Source organism: Vicugna pacos, chromosome X, assembly GCF_048564905.1.
Source record: "Vicugna pacos chromosome X, VicPac4, whole genome shotgun sequence".
NCBI classification, from domain to species: domain Eukaryota; kingdom Metazoa; phylum Chordata; class Mammalia; order Artiodactyla; family Camelidae; genus Vicugna; species Vicugna pacos.
In genome coordinates, this window is record NC_133023.1 from 14,053,025 (window position 1) to 14,072,962 (window position 19,938).

General features: G+C 40.2%; 1 protein-coding gene across 1 annotated transcript in view; it reads right to left on the reverse strand.

The window, feature by feature from the left end:
- The window catches only part of ADGRG2 (adhesion G protein-coupled receptor G2), a 113,701-nt gene that overhangs the window by 51,392 nt on the left and 42,371 nt on the right, over window positions 1-19,938 (reverse strand). Inside the window, exon 3 of the mRNA XM_072956393.1 lies at window positions 11,009-11,127. Coding sequence (XP_072812494.1) covers window positions 11,009-11,126 — 118 coding nt within the window. The 5' untranslated portion in view covers window position 11,127. The remainder of the gene's footprint in view (window positions 1-11,008; window positions 11,128-19,938) is intronic.

The window sequence follows — 19,938 nt, forward strand, 5'->3', positions numbered from 1 at the left end:
AGTTGCAGAACAGAAACAGCTAGAGCTTTGGGAGATGCCAGCATCATGTTTTGTTTAGAAGCATAGGAAGACCTCAGAGATATTGCAGGTTGAGTTCCAGACCACCAAAATAAAGCGAATACCACAATAAAGCGAGTCACACGAATTTTCTGGTTTCCCAGTGCATATAAAGTTATGTTTACACAATGTTGTAGTCTATTAAGTGTGCAGTAGCATTATGTCTAAACAATGTGCATACCTTAATTTAAAAATACTTTATTGCTAAAAAATGCTAACTATCATCTGAGCCTTCTGCAAGTTGTAGTAGTAACAGCAAAGATCACTGCTCACATAGCTCCATAACAAATGTAATACTAATACAAATGGAAAAGTTTGAAATATTGCAAGAATTATCAAAATGTAACACAGAGACACAAATAACAAACGCTGTTGGAAAAATGGTGCTAACAGACTTGCTTGACACAGGGTTGTCGGTGACCTAGTGCAATACTGTAAATGTGGAAGACTGGCAAAGGTAGTCACTTAGATTTCCTTATTTCAAAAACTGTTTATTTACCCACAAAAGACTGCATGAGAAAACAGAGTGTGATGTTGGCTTTGTTTAAAATATTGGTTTCCTACTGCTGATCACAAACACTGGACGCAGTTATTTCTGTGGTATTTGCTCAACACAAAAATGGGAGGACAGTTTTACTTCAACGAATCTTTTGAAAGATAGTATCTTTTAGGACTTGGAGCTCACTGGAAGAAAAGAATTACAACATAAGCCATAGGTAGGGAACAGACTAGATACCAAACTAGTCCAAGCCCCTCAGTCTGCAAGTGAGGAAACAAGCTTAGGAACATGAGGGGACTTGCCCAAAGCTTATTCATTTATTCCAATGTTTGAAGGTCTACTGTATGCCAGGCACAGGGGTTATAGCAGGGAATAAAACAAAACCCCTGGCCTCAAACAGAGTTTACACTCTAGTGGTATTATGCAACTCACTTGAAAGTTTTAAAATTCTACTCTGAAACTATCCTATAACTGAATGTTCTTCACTCATTCAGACTCTTGCCTGTACACCAAAACCCAGAATTTGTTAGACTTTACTGTGAATCCAAATCAGGAACCAGTGTAATAACAAATCATGTTTCCTATTAGGAGCAAGACAAAAAAATGCTATAAAATTGAAACACAACGTGGTTTTGTGTTCAGGTCTTGTTTAGTCAATTAATCAGATAATTATAAGCAATTCTAATTCATTCCCTGAAGCAAGACTACTGCCCATTTTATATTTTTCACTTCTCTCGTCCTTAAATGAACAAAACTCTATACTATACTAAGCAGTAGATGATAAGAGAGTAACTTTCACTTTATGCTGTGCGCATTCCTAAAGGGAAAGAAGAGAGAAGGATACAGGTCAAACAGGGCACTGGCGTCAAAAACAAACACAACTGCCACAGACAGCGTTGCAGAAGCACCCTGAATTCATCTTGATGGTTTTCACAGCACTGTGATCTTGTGAACATGAGAATTTTTGCCAAGATCAATCTGTTTCTTGTTATTTCCTTGAAGTAAAGATGTACCCAAATCGAGGTACATTTCAATAGCGTATTCTCTTGGAACATCAACTTACTTCTTAACAGATTAAATCAGTGGAATTACTGCTTTTATTCCTCAGATCTCTCTTTATCTTTATCCAGTCCTTTGGGGGACTAGTCCATCCCAGGATAAATGAACATGACAAAGTTTCAGTCTACGTCGTGTAAAATACATTTTCAACCACTTCAGGGACAAAACACTGAGAGAGTGAGGAAGGACACAAGTTCTAGAATCCTGCCACCTCCACTTTCTGCGGTGTGAACTTGGAAGTGATTCAAACTGTCCAAGCCTCAGTTCGCTCATCAGAAAATGAAGGATTATCACCTGACTGTAGACACTTTCAGAAGACACTAAGGTGACACGTGAAGCATTTATAACGACGTGACCCACAGTAAACCTTTGTAAAGTTAACTCCTAGATGTGTCAGAATGCTTTCAGGGCCAAGTCACACATCATTCAGTTAAAAGTACCATAAATATTAAGGACATTCATTTAGCCCACCTAACAAGAAATCCAAAAGCAGACAGTTCTAAGATTGGTCCTACAGCTCAGTGATGACAACAAAGATGCAGGCCCTTCTCAGCCTTCTGTTCTTTCATCTTCGGGATACTATTAGTTCAGAGACTCCACATCTTTGAAATCTCAGGTTATCTCCATTTTCTACTTGTACTCTCCAGCTCTTCCCAGTGTTTTTAAGATGGCTACCAGTGGTTCAGGCAACAAATCCAAACACAAAAACATCCAAGCACAACACACTACCCAAGAGAACTTTCTGCAATGATGGAAACATTCTATATCTGCCCTGTCCAATATGGCAACCACTAGCCCCGGGTGACTACTGAGTACTTCAGATGTGACTAGTGTGATGGAGGAATTGAATTTTTAATTTCACTTGATTTTAGTTAATTTAAATTCAAATAGCCACATGTGCCTAGCGGCTATCACATTGGACAGTGTGTTTCTGGACGAAGAAGGGGAACTGTTTTTCCTTGAGTCTCAAGAGTGGGGAAAGTTTTCTAGCATTTGCACGGGTGGCTTAAAATAATCAGGAGTCATGCGGGAAGGGGTGAGCATCCTATGAAGCTGGGCTTAGCCAGCAAGAAAAAAGCAAGGAATGGCCATGAGATAAATGATCAGTAGTACGTGCCACACCCTCCGGCTCTGTCTAGATCAGGGGTCCAGAAACTACAGCCCATGGACCAAATCCAGCCCACCGACTGTACTTGTAAATAAAGTTTCACTGGTGCAAAGCCACGCCTATTCATTTACATATTGTTTGTGGCTGCTTTTGAGCTACACAGGCAGAGCTGAATCGCTGCCACAGGGATCATATGGTTCACAAAGCCGAAAATATTTATTATCTGGTTCTTTAAAGAAAAGGTTTGCCAACCCCTGGTCAAAAGGGACATTCCTCATGGTTAAAGTCACCACTGTTAAAGATCTTGGCTAAAACGTACTCATATGGCCCAAAGCAAGCATTTCGTGCGGTCTGGTGTAGAAGAAAGTTCTGGAGAGCTGCCTTCAGCACCTTGACGGTGTTTCTTGCTGAGTAACCCAGAAAATTATCCATTGCTTTGCATTTCAGCCTTCTCATCAGCAAAGTGTGGATAACACAAACTTCTCCACCCAACGCAGCGGGACATGGTGAGATGATGTATACACACCCAGGTGCTTTGTAAACTATGAAGACCTATAGAAATGTCCAGACGGGTTGCTGCGACTGTTCCTAATGTTCAGTACTACATGCTGTTGCCACTGGAGCCTACAAAGAGACACTGGGACTTTTCCACGAAGAGCAAGGCAAGGCTAGCACTGGCACCTGGGAGATTTAGCAGTCAGCAAAAGCCATTTCTGGAGCTTTCATCAATTTAGAAATCAAGAGATTCGCCAGCTTCATTGTAACTGTAAGAGTCTTTGAAATTGCCTCATGTAAAAAGAAGTAGTTTGAAAAACTATGACTTTTAAATTATCCCCAGTTTCATATTAGGAACTTTGAATAGGAGAGAAGCCTTAAAATGGGATTGCAGAGATGAGTGGTTCTTAGTTCGAGGCAGACCCCGTGAATCCCCGGTATCCCAGGACAACAAATGAGGAAACTGAAGACTGTCCCTACTGGGTAATTCAACTCACAGAATGTCAGAGTGTGAAGGAATCTTGACAGACAATCAGGCAAGCCCCTTCATCACATGGAGGAGAGGAAATGCATTCTTCAAGGGTAACTAGAGCCAATGTACAGCCACCTCACTGAAGTCTACGCAAAAGTTCAGAGGAATAATGTATGTTGTATCAGAACTCACTGGGTTCAGATGAGGATAACGCTGGTGATGTAAGCTGAGGGGAGAGGCCCGTGTTTTAATGCATCTCTAGGCTTCAGACTTGAGCCACAAATCAAAACCAACCAGCCAGCCAGAGTTTTAATGAACACCCACTACATGCTAACACTATGGAGGATACAGAGAGGAGAAAAGATGTCCCCTTATCCTCAAGGACCTGACCAGATTATTTCTTCATACCTGAAAAGATAAAACCAGGAGGAGGAGCAGATTCAGGACATGATGATGGTCTCCAACAATTCCTACCACTGTCCTGACATATCCTAAATTTCCATATGGATTTGTTTTAGAGTGAGTTTAAAATGTGTAGACATAATTTGGATGGATAAACAATAGCAACAATACACAAATTTTAAAAATCCTTGAGCTTCCTTTGATGTCTAGCGTGACTCCATCTTGTTTTGGAGTCTCCATTCCAGAGGTACAGGAAAGGGATCCTTAAACTTGATGATTTAAGGTAGCCCTCTCTTCTGCTCTACAATGGCCTTGAGTTAACTCAATGTCTTCTGGATTAACACACAATCTTTTGTTTTCCCTCCTCTTCCTTCTAGAGTCAGGATGGCTTCTGGGTTAGGACTGGGGTACTACAGTTCTTCTTGCAGCAGGGAGAAGGGGCCTGGATCTGTAAGCTCACCTTGTAGTGAGCCCTGGGTTCTCAGTGGCTTCTCCAGAGATCTCCCTTACCCCCCAGGGTTCCTGGGGGTCCAGGTGGCATCCACTGCTGAAGGTTATGTCCAGTGGGCCCCATGTTCTACTCTCTCAGAATCCCACCCCAGCCTGGGGGTCCCTCTCTTGCTGACCCAAGTCCCCTCAGCTCTCACCATTGAGTGTCTGTCACATCCTCCATTTGGCCCCTGGTCTAAGTTGTCCACACCCTCATCTTTACAGCCCTGTACCTGCCCTTGGCTCTCAACAGAGCTACCTACTAGGAATATGAGGACAGTTGAGAATCCCTACCCTGTCACACAAGAGATGAGAAAAACTTGGAGAGGATACCACCTCCAGCCTTCTCTTTGCCTAAGCACACTGTGTCACCACTTCTCATCACCACTGCCCTGTGTTGATGTACAGGCCACTGTGAAGAGTTCTTACCGGCATTCTAAGTGAGAAGTGGGACACAATGTCCTCTGCTTTCAGTTCCCCCCTCAAGCCATCTAGAGTCTCTACCATCCCTTGTCACCACTTCCACCTGCCAGGGAAAGAGCCAGGGCACAACCAAATTGTGGGATTTGGGAGGGTTGGGCGGTTGGCTGAGTATCAGATCACCACTATGGTATTTCTAACCTCAATTTTACACATAGGAAATTCAGAGACAAGGAGACCGGCATTGGGTTTGGTATTAGAGCACAAAGTCAAAGAAGACAGTTTCCCTGCCTTTCAGGAGTATATAGTCTACTTCCTCCAGCTCTAATATGTGTTACACAAGGAAATACAAGGATGGAGAAAACATGAGAGGGTAAGAGAAGACAAAACACTGAGGCCTTGGAGATGGGGAATTATAGAGAAGTCTATCACTGGAAATGCCTGCAGCACAGAAAGATCTAGACCCAACCCAGAAAGAGAGTAAGTTGGGATTATAGCTCATGAGATCACCAAACTGGCTCAAATGTGTAATTGTTTCCAAATGGGGAAGACAACTCTGCAAGAATGAAATTATAACCATCTTCCACTATTACGTCATCTCATCCTCTGGAAAATAGTTGTACCTAAAAGAAGACCTCCTTGGAAGACAGAAAAAAAAAAAACAAAGAAAGAAAAGAAAAAAGGATTGGCACAGCCCAAAAGAACTAGAGGCTGGAGTCAAGTATAGTTACCTGCCAAAGCTCATTTGGGCTTCTGGTAGACCAAGAATGACTCTCAAACATCACCAAGTTACACAACTGGAAGTGTTAAAGGTCTAAGGCTTCTCTCTGTTGACCAGTGGCTTAACAAAAGAGTGTCAATATCTATCTCTCCTCGCTGTCAAGAGCCGAGTTATCTCTCAGGTTTTCAGGGTGAAGCTACTGTGTTTGCAGTTCACATCCACCAGAGCTGGGGGGAACAGCTGCTCCCCGGTGGTCTACCTCAGGCTCCCTCTCCATCTTCTTCTCATGTCTCAGCAACATGTTCATGCAGTCTTCACACACTTACTGAGCAACCTGGTACCGTATGAACAGAACAGGCTACTGACTGCGATGGGGAATCCTCCGAGCTGTGTGACTCTGGGCAAAGGACTTAATCTCTCTGACACTCAGTTTCTTCATCTGCAAACTGAGACTGATGGCATCTACCATAAAGAGTTTTTGTGAGGGTTAAAAGCGATGATATACATAAAGCACCTAGAAGGGCCTGCCCCAGAGCGGGCCCTCAGGACTCAGTAGTTTCCATCCCATTAGTTTCCCACCCACCTTATCAAGCTTTCATCCTCCCTTCTCACCCGCCCCTCATAGTGCACTGAAAGGACTTGTGATGCAAATGGAGTACATCTACAAAATAAGTATAAAAAGATAAAGAGAAAAGTGAGCACTGGGGAAAGAGATGAATTCTTCTGAAGTGGTCAGGAAAGGTTTTATAGAGCTAGTAATATTTGGCTGGACCTTGGAAGATGAGTGTGTTCCCAAACAAGGATGACCCCAGGAAGCAGATGGAGGGAGTAAATGAGGTAGGGAAGGTAGTAAAGTCAACAATGGGTACATTAATGAGCACGTGGCTACTACGGGCAACTGGGGCTCCATCCAACAATCTACTTGGTGTATAGAACACACCTCAGCATTGTCCCGCCACGGGACAAGGAAGCTGGCATAGGTAAACACCAACTCACATTCCTCACTGTTTTGGGGTGTTAACTCCCTGGCACTCTAGCTGGAACTCCAGCTTGTTCCATGCACAGGCCAAGCATGGCCCATGGGCACAGATCACTCTCAGTCAGAGAGACATAGGAGCCATCAGCAGGCAGAGGATCTGTCTGTAGATGACCCTTTTGGGGCGGGCCACAGGGAGATGGGCAGAGCACCAATAGCACCTACTACAGGTGGCTTAACATTTAACTAGACTAATCCACAATTTGGCCACATATGTTAGAGCCCTATAGCCCTGACTCACACTCTAGGATTTAGTTATAGTTTGTATTGTTCTCATGTGTCATGGTCACGTCCCTCCAACTAGAGTGTAAATTCTCTGGAGTCAGAGATGATGTTCTCTCAGCAGCCGGTAATGCTGGGCGCACAGTAGGCACTCGTTACCACACAACTGATTATCTAGCGTAGAAGTAGTGGATCAGTCCCCTTGGCCTTCATCAAAGACCAGATCTAAGACAGCCTGAACTGAAGAGAAGCTGCTTCAGTCCAAAGTTGTTCAGGGAGATGGTGCCTATAAAGCATGTGGATGATCTAGTCCAACATTCAGTGGATTCCACCTTTATTTTTAACCTACCAAGCACAATCACCAAACAACTGAGCCTGGTGTAGCAGAGAGGTTAAGAATGCTTACAGACAGGACAGCTCAGTGGGCAAACACACAAACTTTGGGTTAGATGGCCTGAGTTTGAACTGCAGCTCTGCGACCAAAATGTTTAACCTAGGGCGTTACTCCTTTTCTGTGCCTCAGTTTCCTTGTCTGTAAAATGGAGCTAATACCAGTGCCTACTTCAAAGGGTTATTGAGTGAACTTTAAATGAGTTAGCCTTTTATAAAGGTTCAGAACAGTGGCTGGCACAAGGTAAATATTATCAAAGTGATTATTAAATAACATGCATGAATACTCTTAGTGGGTGTTCTGAAAGACAATAATGAACTCCTATTTAGCCCTTTCCAGCCCCAAACACTTCATTCAAAAAAACCTTTGCATACACAATGTTATATGTCAATAAAGCTGGGGGAAAAAAGAAAAGGAAAAACCTCCACCTTTACAGAGTTTTTTCTTTTTCACATATACTGAGCCTTATAAAAGCCCACTAGGGGAGCTCACGACTATACTAATTTTGAAGATGAGGAAATAGAGGCTCATATTGGTCTAGTGGCAAATCAAGATCATCCAAATAGTAGATGGCAGGCATGCGGAGGGCTCTCTCCCTAGATCTCACCACTTTTCTCCTATATCACTCAGCCAGCAGTAATGTTTCAGTCAATTCTTTAAGATCGTGTTTCCACGCCTGGGCATGTACTGACATCACCTGGAGGGCTGGTTAAAATACAGACTGCTGGGCCCTACCCTCAGAGTTTCCGATTCTCTAGGCAGGGCCTGAGAACCTGTACTTCTAGACTGCTCCCAGGTGATGCTGATGCTGCTGGTCTGAGGCCACATCGTGAGAACCTCTGCCTCAGAAATCAATTCATCGGCGAGCCAGAGCAAGAAATGCATTCAGCGACCTCAGCATCCACTCAGGTTTTCCCTACTCTGGTTGGTTTCAGAGCCATGAACTCTCCTGTTGACCTGCCACGTTTGCATCACTTTTAAATATAGTTTTTCCAAAAGACTTATTTCTACCAAGCAGCTTTCGTTTTGATGATTTTTTTCCCCTTGTGTTCCATTTTCCTTCCTCATCTACCCTGTGGTGGAAAAAGCACTGAAACGTGAGACCAAAGATCTAGTATCTAGCCTGGCTCCGCCGCTTCCTAACCAATAATGTCCCTGGGGACATTTACTCATCAGTAAAGTAGGGATATTTGATTTTTGCCCTGACAATTCCACAGCGATGTTTTAATGCCCCGAGGAGATGATGTATGCGAGCACAGTTTACACAAACGTCACATGGCTGTAACAGAGTTTGTATCCCACGATATAGATCTGGCGTTCTCTCTCCCTACTTATGTCTCCTGCCGGTTGTATACTCAGTGTTTCTCCAAGTATCATCTGTGAACCAGTCACATCAACATCACCTGGGAGCTTGTTAGAACCATCATGTCTCAGGTCCTGCCCCAGACCTACTAAGTCAAAAACTCTGAGGGAAGGACCCAGGAATCCATGCCCTAACAAGCCTTCTAGGTGATTCCAATGTACATTCAAGCTTGAGAATTCTGGTTTTGTGGTTATGAGCAAAAAACTCAGGGGTGGGCACCATTCCCAGCTGGACCACTCCCTTGAGCAAGTTACTTATCCCTCTGAGCCTCAGTTTCTTATCTGGGAAATGGTGCTAAGATGAGGATCTCCCTTTAATAGATGTGGTTGAGAGCTCAGGAGAATGGATGTGTATAAAGCACTGAGGGGCCCAGCACATTGTACACAGTCAATGCAGTCAATGCAGATTTAGCTCTTGTCATTTCTTTTCGTAAAGTATGGTGGCTTCTTGACAATATGCCCCAGTGCCTACTTTTGAAGGATTGTCAATTGTGTTTTAGTCTGTTGGGAAGTTTTCCATTTAGTTTGGGTGCGTGTGTGTGTGTGTGTGTGTGTGTGTGTTGTGTTTATGTTGTTGTTTGCTGCTAGGAGATATTTGCTTTATCCAACAAAGATTCCTTGGCCCTGCAACTTTCTTCCAAATGAGAAAGGTATTTCTCTGTGTGTCCTTAATAATGTCTTCTTAAATAATGATTCTTGATATTCCCACAGCACTGTATTTTTGGGGCAAATGTACGCAGACATCGCAGCCCTGGGATTTGTGACCTTTTTACGGCCTTCCTCGGGTACCTTTTCTCCTTGTTTCATAAGCTTCTAAAGATTCTTTTTTTCTGAAAACCATGCTGCTTCATTAGGGTGATTCTCTACTTCCCTTAAATTTCCATGCATAAGTGCCTTCAAGTAGGTACTTACAAAAACAAATAAGGACCAGAAATAGACCCTCACATAGATATGGTCAACTGATTTTTGTCGAAGGTGCCAAAACCATTCAACGGGGAAAAGACAGTCTTTTCAACAAATGGTGCTGGGAAAACTGGATGTCCATATGCAACAGAATGAAGCTAGATCCTTACTTTACAACGTATACAAAAGTGAACTCAAAATGGATCAAAGGACCTAAACATAAGAGCTGAAACTATAAAACTTTTAGGAGAAAAATAGGGGAAAGTCTTCGTGACATTTCTTGGATATGAGAGCCAAAGCACAGGCAATAAAGTAAAATAGATAAATTGGACTTCATCAAAATGTAAAACTTCTATACATCAAAGGACACTATTAAAATAGTGAATTATACAAAGAACTCCTAAAACTCAACACCAAACCAAACCAAACCAAACCAAACAACCCACCCTCAAACAACCCAATTCAAAAATGGGCCAAAGATTCGAGTAGATATACAAATGACTAATAAGCACATGAAAAGATGTTCAACATCACTAATCATTAAGGAAATGCAAATAAAAATCACAATGAGATACCATTTCACACCCATTATCAAAACAACAGAAAATAACAAGTGTTGGTGAGGATATAAAGAAACTGGAATCCTCGTGCCTTGCTGGTAAGAATGTAAAATGGTGCAGCCACTGTGGGAAACAGTTTGGCAGTTCCTCAAAAAGTTAAATATAGAATTACCATATGAGTCAGCAATTCTCCTCCTAGGTATATATATACCCCAAAGAATTGAAAGCAGGGACTCAAACGGATGCTTGTACACCAATGTTCACAGTAGCATTATTTATAATAGCCCAAAGGTGGAAATAACCCAAATATCCAATGACAAGGAACAGATAAACAAAATGTGGCCTGTACATACAATGGAGCATTACTCAGACTTAAAAAGGAATGAAGTTCTGATACATACTACAATATGGATAACCTTAGAAACATTATGCTAAGGGAAATAAGCCCAGACACAAAAGGATAATATTGCATGATTCCTTATACTTATATGAGATACCTAAAACAGGCAAAATCATAGAGATAAAATAGAGGTTAGGCGGGATGGGAGGGAGGGGAGTTATTGTTTAATGGGTACGAAGTACCTATTTGAGATGATGAAAATGGTCTGGAAATGGATAGTGGTGATGATTGCACAAATTGTGAATACGTTTAGTGCCAGTGAATTATATACTTAAAAATGGTTAAAATGGTAAGTTTTATGTTATGTTTATTTTACCACAGTAAAAAAAAAACCTAAATAAACACACACACACACACACACACAGGTAAAACAGAAAAAAAAAAAAAAGATGAAAGAAAACGAGCACCTTACCTTCCAGGGATGTAACCAGAACAACATGAAGACAAATGATGACAAGGAATATCTTAAACGTCAGTAAAAGTTCTTCAGGTCTGCCAACATGGCCACACTGCCCGCCAGAGAAAAACATCCTGGAATAAAATAAGGAGAAAACACATCATCACAGCTTGCCATAATCATGACACAGCAATGCCCAAAAGGTCAGTTCCTCAACCAAGGCAACCTGCAATCCTGCTGCCTTCAAATTACCCTAGCTCCAGAGAATTGGCAGTATCAGGTGGGCACTGGCTACCAAAAGCGAAACCCATGTTTATCATGGGAGGACCACCCCATGGAATATTATATTCTAATAAAAATGATAAGCAAGGTAGTCCATGTGGATTTACGGAAAACTTCAACACATGCAAAATATCAAGAGAAGAATTTAAAAACACAAAACACTGCATATATAAGTATTATCACTATATAAAGGCTAGTTAAATACTATGCTAAGAATCAGAAGAGGTCACAGAATCTTATAAATAATCTACCCCTATTTATGTCTTATACTGTAAAAGGATGGGTACATTGCACTTCCTCTTTATTACATGTTGATTCATTATCATCGCTTGCATTTTTAGTCAATATTTTTTAAAAAGCAAAGTTTATATCAGAACGGAGTTTCACAGTCTCATTTATTAATTCATGTATTCATTTATTCCAACAAATATTCATTGAGGACCAACACAGAGCAGATGAGATATGAGGGTTGAATAGGTGGTAACTAGATGAAATCCATGTGATGGAGGTGGAGTAGGGCCCGGGAGGAGCCCGGCACACAGAGAAAGCCGCAAATGCTCAGGCTGTGTCCAGTCCTTCCATAGAGGAGGAGTTGGCCAACAGAACCTCATGACAAGCAGTCAGCACCAGCAGCAGGTGCTGGTGTGGGATGCTGAGGGAGGAAGAAGCCAGCCAGGAAATTACAACCCACCCACAGACTCAGGCACAAGCAGGGGTGCAGTGAGAACCCACTGAGCAGGCTCCCTCTACATGGCCACTGGGGAAGCATCTGGGATAGACCAGGCTGTGTGTGCTCAGCTGGCAGGGCTCCTGACCACAGGGCACTATGAACCCGGCCACCACTGCAGCTTCCGTCATCCCAGCCCAAGACAGTGCGCAGGCACCAGGGTGAAGACTAAGGGGCATGAGGTCAAAGGTCCTGGCTCAGCCACACAATGTCTGAGTGACTTGGGGCAAGTTATTTCCAATGGGCAAGATTCCCCATCTAGCTGATTGTGATAACAGCATCGGCCTGAGACTATGGCTGCGGTGAGTAAACAACAGATCCTGGCACTGTGAATGCGAGCTGTACTCTCCAGTCAGTCAACAAATACCTATTTTGCACCTTGGACGTGCAGGGTAAGATACTGTAGGGATTACAGGGATGAGGACATGGGAAGATGGGAATGAATCACGATTTCTCAGTCTCAAGGGAAAACTGGCAATCTTTAAGAATCCTGACTATATTCAATATCCTGTAGTAACCTATAATGAAAAAGAATCTGAAAAGGAATACATGTATGTATATGTATGAATGAAACATTATGCTGTATACCAAAAATTGACACAACATTGCAAACTGACTATACTTCAATAAAAAAGAATGCCAGAAAAAAAAAAAAAAAACCTGCTGTAATTTAATAGCCATCGCCAGTACCAGGGGGGTGATTCTTTCCTTGGACACAGCATGATAACATCTTAGACCAGGAGGTGAATCCTTCTCCTTCCAAAGAGGGCTTATATTTTAAAAATCAATATTGTCAATTATTTATATATTAATAACACGCTATGTTAATAAATTGTAAAATGCCTCTGGTTTGTCGCTCCTTTTCAGCACTTTTGTCCTCTCTCTGTTCATAATGGCATATTAGTGACCCTCCCAAATGAGTCATTCAAATGATAATGTTAATGCAGTCGTGCAAAGATATAGCAATGTCTCTCTGGAGGAAAATTTATCCGGTACAGCTACACGCAATAATATTGATGCATCTCAGAAATACAATGTTAGATAAAGGAGCCAGACATAAAGGTGTGCATACTGTACATGATTCCATTAGTATGAGGAACAAAAGCAGGCACAACTAATCGATGGAGAGTGATGATCCTTGGAACAGGGGAGAAGATGTAGTAATTAGAAGTGGGCACAAGGGGGCTTCTGAGGTTCAGGTAATATTCTGTGTGCTGGTTACATGGCTGTGCTCAGTTTCTGAAATCCTGAAATTCACTGAATTATACACTTACATGTATGTCATAAAATTTTTCATATGAAAGTTTAACAATTATTCTATTTTTAATTTCAGCACTCAGCTCTCCCTAGAAAAGCATTCGCTTTTTTTTTTTATCTTTTTAAAGCTACATTTAGTGAACCAAACCTCTACAAAAAAAACTCTCCTATACAAATGATGCCTTAGATTTGATGCTACCTGGAATTCATAGAGCTGACTTAGAAGATTAACTGCATAAGTATGTAATTTTAGTTCTGGAAAGAGTATCAGAGCAGTTTGTTTCTGGAAAGGAATTCAGAATTTACCTAGCCTCAGACCCTCATTCTACAGCTAGAGAAAGAGGTCCAGCATACTCTTGGGGATGGGTCATGATCATTTGGCTGTTTGATGGGACTCCTACTCTTTCTACCAGGCCACAATGCTGGCCTCCTGAGAATTTATCTCCTTGGAAGTAAACTGTTTTGAGTCCATCAGGTGAAATGAATCAACCAACTCAAAATGCTATTATAGAATCTTCAAAATTTCTGCAAACTCATTCTTGAGCTTTGCCAACTCCCTAGGGCGAGGCCTGAGTGGTATATAAGATATGGTCAAAGTTAAATTAGTCATGGTGCACAGTGACCGATTAATATGTGCTGTGACTTAGGCCTCTGATCAAAATAAACCATGCCTTTCTGCTGAAGAGAGCTTGTACTCAACCCTGAGATGACAGCAGGAAAGGCCAGAATGAAGGGTGATTACAGTAAGTAGCTTGAAAAGAGAATATGGATCAGGAAGAACTTACTACAGACCTGGCACCACTGAAAAGACTGCTTTCCATTGTCAAGCCTGGAATATGTATCTTCAAAGCTGAACATATATTTCCTAATAAGAGAAGACGTTTTATGATATACTTAAAATAGTGCAGCTCCTACTGCCTTCTACATAAGCTAGAGAACATTGTGCTAGGTCATGAGATTACTGGGGTCACTGATCAAAGAGCAAAATCTGTGGATTTTGAAACCCTTATTCATTATATATAAAAGTCATTTTTATCTTTTTCAGCTGGAACTTCTCTTCATCTTCTGGTGCAAATTGGATTAGTTCAATGCCATGTAGGTCATCAACAAAGATGACTTTAATAGCCACTGGTTCTTAGCAAAATATCAAGGTGCTAAGGATGGCTGGGGAGATAACATCAACTGCAAAGAAAACTATGTGCTAGCATTTAAACAGTAAAAGCTAGACCTTGACACTAGATAACCACTCACTAAAGATTATCCCAGATTCATCTCCTATGCTTGCAGACTCTGATGTAAATGGCAACCCCTAGGGTTGAACAGTACATAAGCCACATGACTGACTGCCATGGCCCTGACTATGCCACTTCAAGAAATTGTTCTAGATCTCTTCAATTTCATTAAATAGTGTAAGTATCGTATTTTTAAAAATGCATGTCATCAGTGCAAACTTGAATGGCAATAAATCTAACTTATCTAGATACAGAATAGTTAAAGAGAAGTATGGTTAAAAAGGAGGGAAATAATACCACTGTAGAGCAGGCAAGGATGAGGGTCATTATCTGCTACCACAGGTTAACTAGTGTAATCTGATTACACCATGGCTGCTATAATGCATGCAATGATCAGTATTTTTGACCTGAGTAACAAGAGATTCCCTAAATCTTCTAGAAAACTTTATGCCTTTGAGATACTTACATTGAGTCATCAGTGTTGGCTAATAAGACCAGTACAAGGGGAAATATTAAAGGGCGGTACTGAAGAGGTTCTCAGTATGGATAAAGTAAGAACCTAAAAGTGAAAAAGCAATTGACTTTGATCAATCAACTGTCAAAGAAGTCAGAATCTTAGGGTTTTTTTGGTTTTTTTTTTAAGAGTCTCTGGTTACATATATAACTACTTTAAATAGGAAACGATTTGTAAAAGTATAATCAAATTTCAATTTGAACTCTACTAAAAGATCCTGATATAGAAAATATCTCTAAAAACTTTTCTTCAGTGTTTCAAGAATATGTTGGGTTAGGTTATTTAGGTCAAACCTTCTGCTGAAGACAATTAAAAATCATGAATAAAATATTAAAAGCATTTTCTTAAATATATCATACTGATGACAATATAGAAAAGAATCACCAGGCCAAAGGTGAAGCTAAAGCAGGAACTGAGGGAAGTAATATAAGCGAAGGAGCCACTGATGCCTGAGGGTATGGGCCTAATGAAGCAAACTTGAGCTCCATTTGTGAATACAAAGTACAAAAGTACGGTTCAGAGATGTGGAGAAAAGAAATACAAGATCTAACATACACTTAAACAAAATTCAAAAGGAGAGAATGAGGAAGAGTCAATGTTTGAAATTATAATGACTGAATGACCCCAAACTGGTAAAAACGAAAACAGAAAAACCTATCCACAGATCCAAGAAGCCCAAAGAACCTCCATAAGAAAAAAAGAGATTTACACCTAGACACAAAATAGTGAAACTGAAGAAAACCAAAGACACAGAGAAAAAACTTGAAAGTAGCCAGAGAAAACAAGAGTTAACCTTCAAAGGAACATCTGTTAGGTTGGCAGCTATCTTCTCAGAAGCAACAATGGAAACCAGAAGGCAAACAAAAACTGTGATATTGTTTACTACTTGCAAATCCTCACTGAAATAAATCCTAAAAGATAGATTCAGGCAAAAGATGTAAGATCTAAGATCCAATAAGGAATGAAGAACAAAGAAAGTGGTCTGTATGTGACCAGACCCATCCCTAACATTTGTAATTTACTGGTCAAGAATTAGAAAGTAGGTCCAGTTTGCCTTTATTCTTCACTAAAGGCTCTATCTCAAACTATAAGAAGCTTTGTGCACATGGATGTAGACACCCTAGTCCACAGATCCAAACCCCCCTCTCTCCTTCAAGCAGCTACCCTTGGTCATCCCTTAGGTCTAGAGGTATGTACACCTGCAACATGGCTTAGCCTGAGGAAGAGGACTGCTCAGGTCCTGAAAATAGGCACAAAATGTTTGGACAGAGAATTCCAGACTCCTGGGTTACCAGAGCATGATCTAGAAGCAAGGGTTGGGGAGGAGGGAAGCAGGCTCAACATGGGCATGCCTTCTTTGTATCAAAAAGTTCTCATCCTTTGGAGAGAGGTATGACTAGGGAAGGGCCAGAGAGGGGATATCTAAGGCAAGAGACACAGGCCAGAGGTCCCAGTTACCCAGAGCTAAGTGTGGCACTATATACTGATAAATCCAAATGAACTTTGACTATACAAAACATTAATAATTTCTTGCAAGGATAAGTGAAACATGATAGAATAAAAATATGGCAACTAAGGGGTGGGGTATAGCTCAGCGGTAGAGTGCATGCCTAGCATGTATGAGTTCCTGGGTTCAATCCTCAGTACCTCCATTAAAAATAAATAAATAAATAAACCTCATTACCGCCACCTCCCCCCAAAAACAAACAAAACGTGGCAACTACATTGAATGTATCAACTAGGAGATGAAAAAATGAAATTAAAAAATTAAAGTCTTCCAAGGTCCTTATATTATCCTAGATGAGACTAAAGGTATTGACTATCTTCAGACATTGAAAAGCTGAGTAGATGCTGTAATTTCTATAGCAGCTACTGAAAAAAATAGAAGTAGGGTATATAATTCTTTAACTAGTAGAGCAGGGAAAATGGTTTTTAGAATACTTAAGTCATTCTGAAAGAAGGCAAGAAAGAGGAGAAAAAGAAACAAAAAATGGTGAGAAGAAAAAGAGGATGGTGAATTTAAACACACATACAAATCAATGATTCATTAAATATAAATGAACTAAATGATTCAATTAAAAGGCAAAGATTTTCAGACTGAAAAATAACACAAAATGCAACTATATGCTACTTCTATGGATACAACTAGAACATAATGATACAGAAAGTTTGAAAGTAAAAAGATAGAAAAGATATGCAATGCTAATACAATGAAAAGAAAATTAGTATGTTTCCACTAATATCAGACAAATTATACTTTAAAGCAAAAAGCATTACCTATAAATAAAATGGTTCATTCATAAAAGGTTCAATAGGAAGACTAAACAAATTTACATGCAACTAATAGAATGCAACTAATAATATAGTCTCAAAATACACAAAGCAGTGTTTTCGACAGAATATAAGTAGAAACAGAACAAATTCACAATCACACTGAGAGATATTCACATCTCTATCAGCAATTGATAAAATTCAAAGAAAGTCACTAAGGATATAGAATATTTGAATGACACATTTAACCGACCTGACTTAAAGACCACCTATGAACCCTCCAGAATACATAACCTTTTCAATTATACATAGAATATTTTTGAAAGCCAACCAGGCCATAAAAGAAGTCTCAAAAACATTTTACAGATTTAGAAAAAAGAAAAGGAACATGTTCTCTGACCACAACACAATTAAGCTATAATAAAAAGTTAAACTGTTATCTAATAAATATTTTGGGGTCAAGAAGTCATAACATATATTAGAAAATATCTGACTGGATCAATAATAAAAACATTACATATCAAAACATATGGGATAGAGCTAAAGATCTTTAGAGTGCAATTTACATTTTAAATGTACATATTTTAAAAAGAGAAAGGCTTAAAATTAATAAGTTAAGCTCCTCAAGAAGTTTGAAAAACTTAAACATTAACCTTCACTGTCCAGGGTGACCCATCCATCTCCCATTTGGAAACCACCCTACACACAAAATAAACCCAAAGAAGGAAAAGAAAGGAAATAATAAAAATAAAAGCATAAAATAATGGCATAAAAGACATAAAATAAAGGTTATTAACAAAGTGAAGGCTGTTCCTTAGAAAGATAATTCTGGCAAAATTAAAAGGGGGGGAGGTGGGAGGGGGGAAAGAGAGAACGAGTGTAAGCAAGTAACCAACAGGAAAAATTTAAAAAGCAGCATAACTGAAAACGGTATAAACATAAAAGATAAAATGATCTTAGGACAACTTTATTCAATAATTTAAAGAATCTAGACGAAAATGGGCAAATCCCTAGGGAAGAAAATATAACTTACCAAGAAGGAATCAAAAAGAAATAATAAACCTAAATAGACATATGACCATTAAAAGTCTTAAAATTTTCCCGACAAAGAACACTCCAGGCCCAGATGTTTTCACGGGAATTCCAACCTCACAAAACCTCAAAGAACAGAGAAAAAGAGCACAGCCTAAGTCATTCTCACCAGGCTAGGAGACCCTGCTGCCAAAACCTGACAAGGAAAGGCCTCCCATTTTTACCCGTTTATAAATCAAATGAGACTATTTGCAGAATTCTCTGGAATGCTCACAAAAATCTCTAGCAGCAATTTCAAATCTGGTAAACTGGGGTAATGTGAATAAATATAGGACAAAAGGAACCATTCCAAACTTCAGCAACAAAATTTTTTTGAAGATAAAGTCACCAAGAACTAAAGCCAGCCTGCAACGCTGCAGTAGGAGAAATGGGCATCCTGAATTCAAAAAAAACCCCCCAAAAACCAAAAAAAACCCATGTCCTCAAGAGGACAGAAACTGAGTTGACTGTTAAGTGCTGAATATGAACTTCAAAACGGCAGCTTTGGGTATCATTTGTCATAGCACAAAGTCAAGTCAATGGTGAACTATACAGCACGATGGTAATATGAAGCTTTCACGTCTCTAGAAGCAAATGACAGGAAAATGATTTGCTTGGTCTTCACAGGGTAAAATGACTTTCTTATTAGACATCAAGTGCTGTCTAATCAGGGGAAAAAAGGAAGCTTTATTCACTAAAACAAGTGGATCAATATCAGATATGTAAGATTAGAAATAAATTATGCACTTAAAGTAAACAAATACAAAACCTTGTCAAAGGTGTTAATATTTTTCAACCCCCTTACTCATCTCCAAATTTCTCCACTGTCCCACCTGCAATCTACCATCCATCCTCTTGATTACCCATGTGTGAATTACCCAAGGCAAAGCGAAAGCCCACTTTCTCTCTCTCCCTTCACTCCTCAGGCTGCTCCCCTAAGACTCACAGTAAGTATGTTCAACACACAGACAGAATAGCAGAGTACAAGAGCATGCATGGGAGGTCATCTGCCTGCCTTCAAATCCCAGCTCCACCACCTACCCTGTAACCTTGGTCTGTTCCTTAACCTCTCTGGACCTAAATTTTTCATCTGAAAAAATGGAGGTAACAATAGGATCTACCTCACAGGATTCTGTAGGGATGAAATGATGTAAGATAATGAAGGTCTTAGTATAGACAAGAAGTGTTAGCAATTATTACAAGCATAATTAGAAAACAGTTTTACAGTTTGCTCCAGTACTAAAGGTAAATAGATTTCATATTATTTCTTGCATTCATTCATCTAGTTTATAAATATTTATTGAGGTTCTATTATATACAAGGTACTACGCTATGGACTCAAGAGACTATTATAAATAAGACAGATATTGCCATCATCAAACAGTCTACAAACAGTAAATGCTGGAGAGGGTGTGGAGTAAAGGGAACCCTCCCACACCGTTGGTAGGAAAGTAAACTGGCGCAGCCACTATGGAGAACAGTATGGAGTTTCCTTAAAAGCTAAAAATAGACTTACCATATGATCCAGCAATCCCACTCCTGGGCATATATCCAGAGAAAACTCTTACTTTGAAAAGATACACGCACCTCA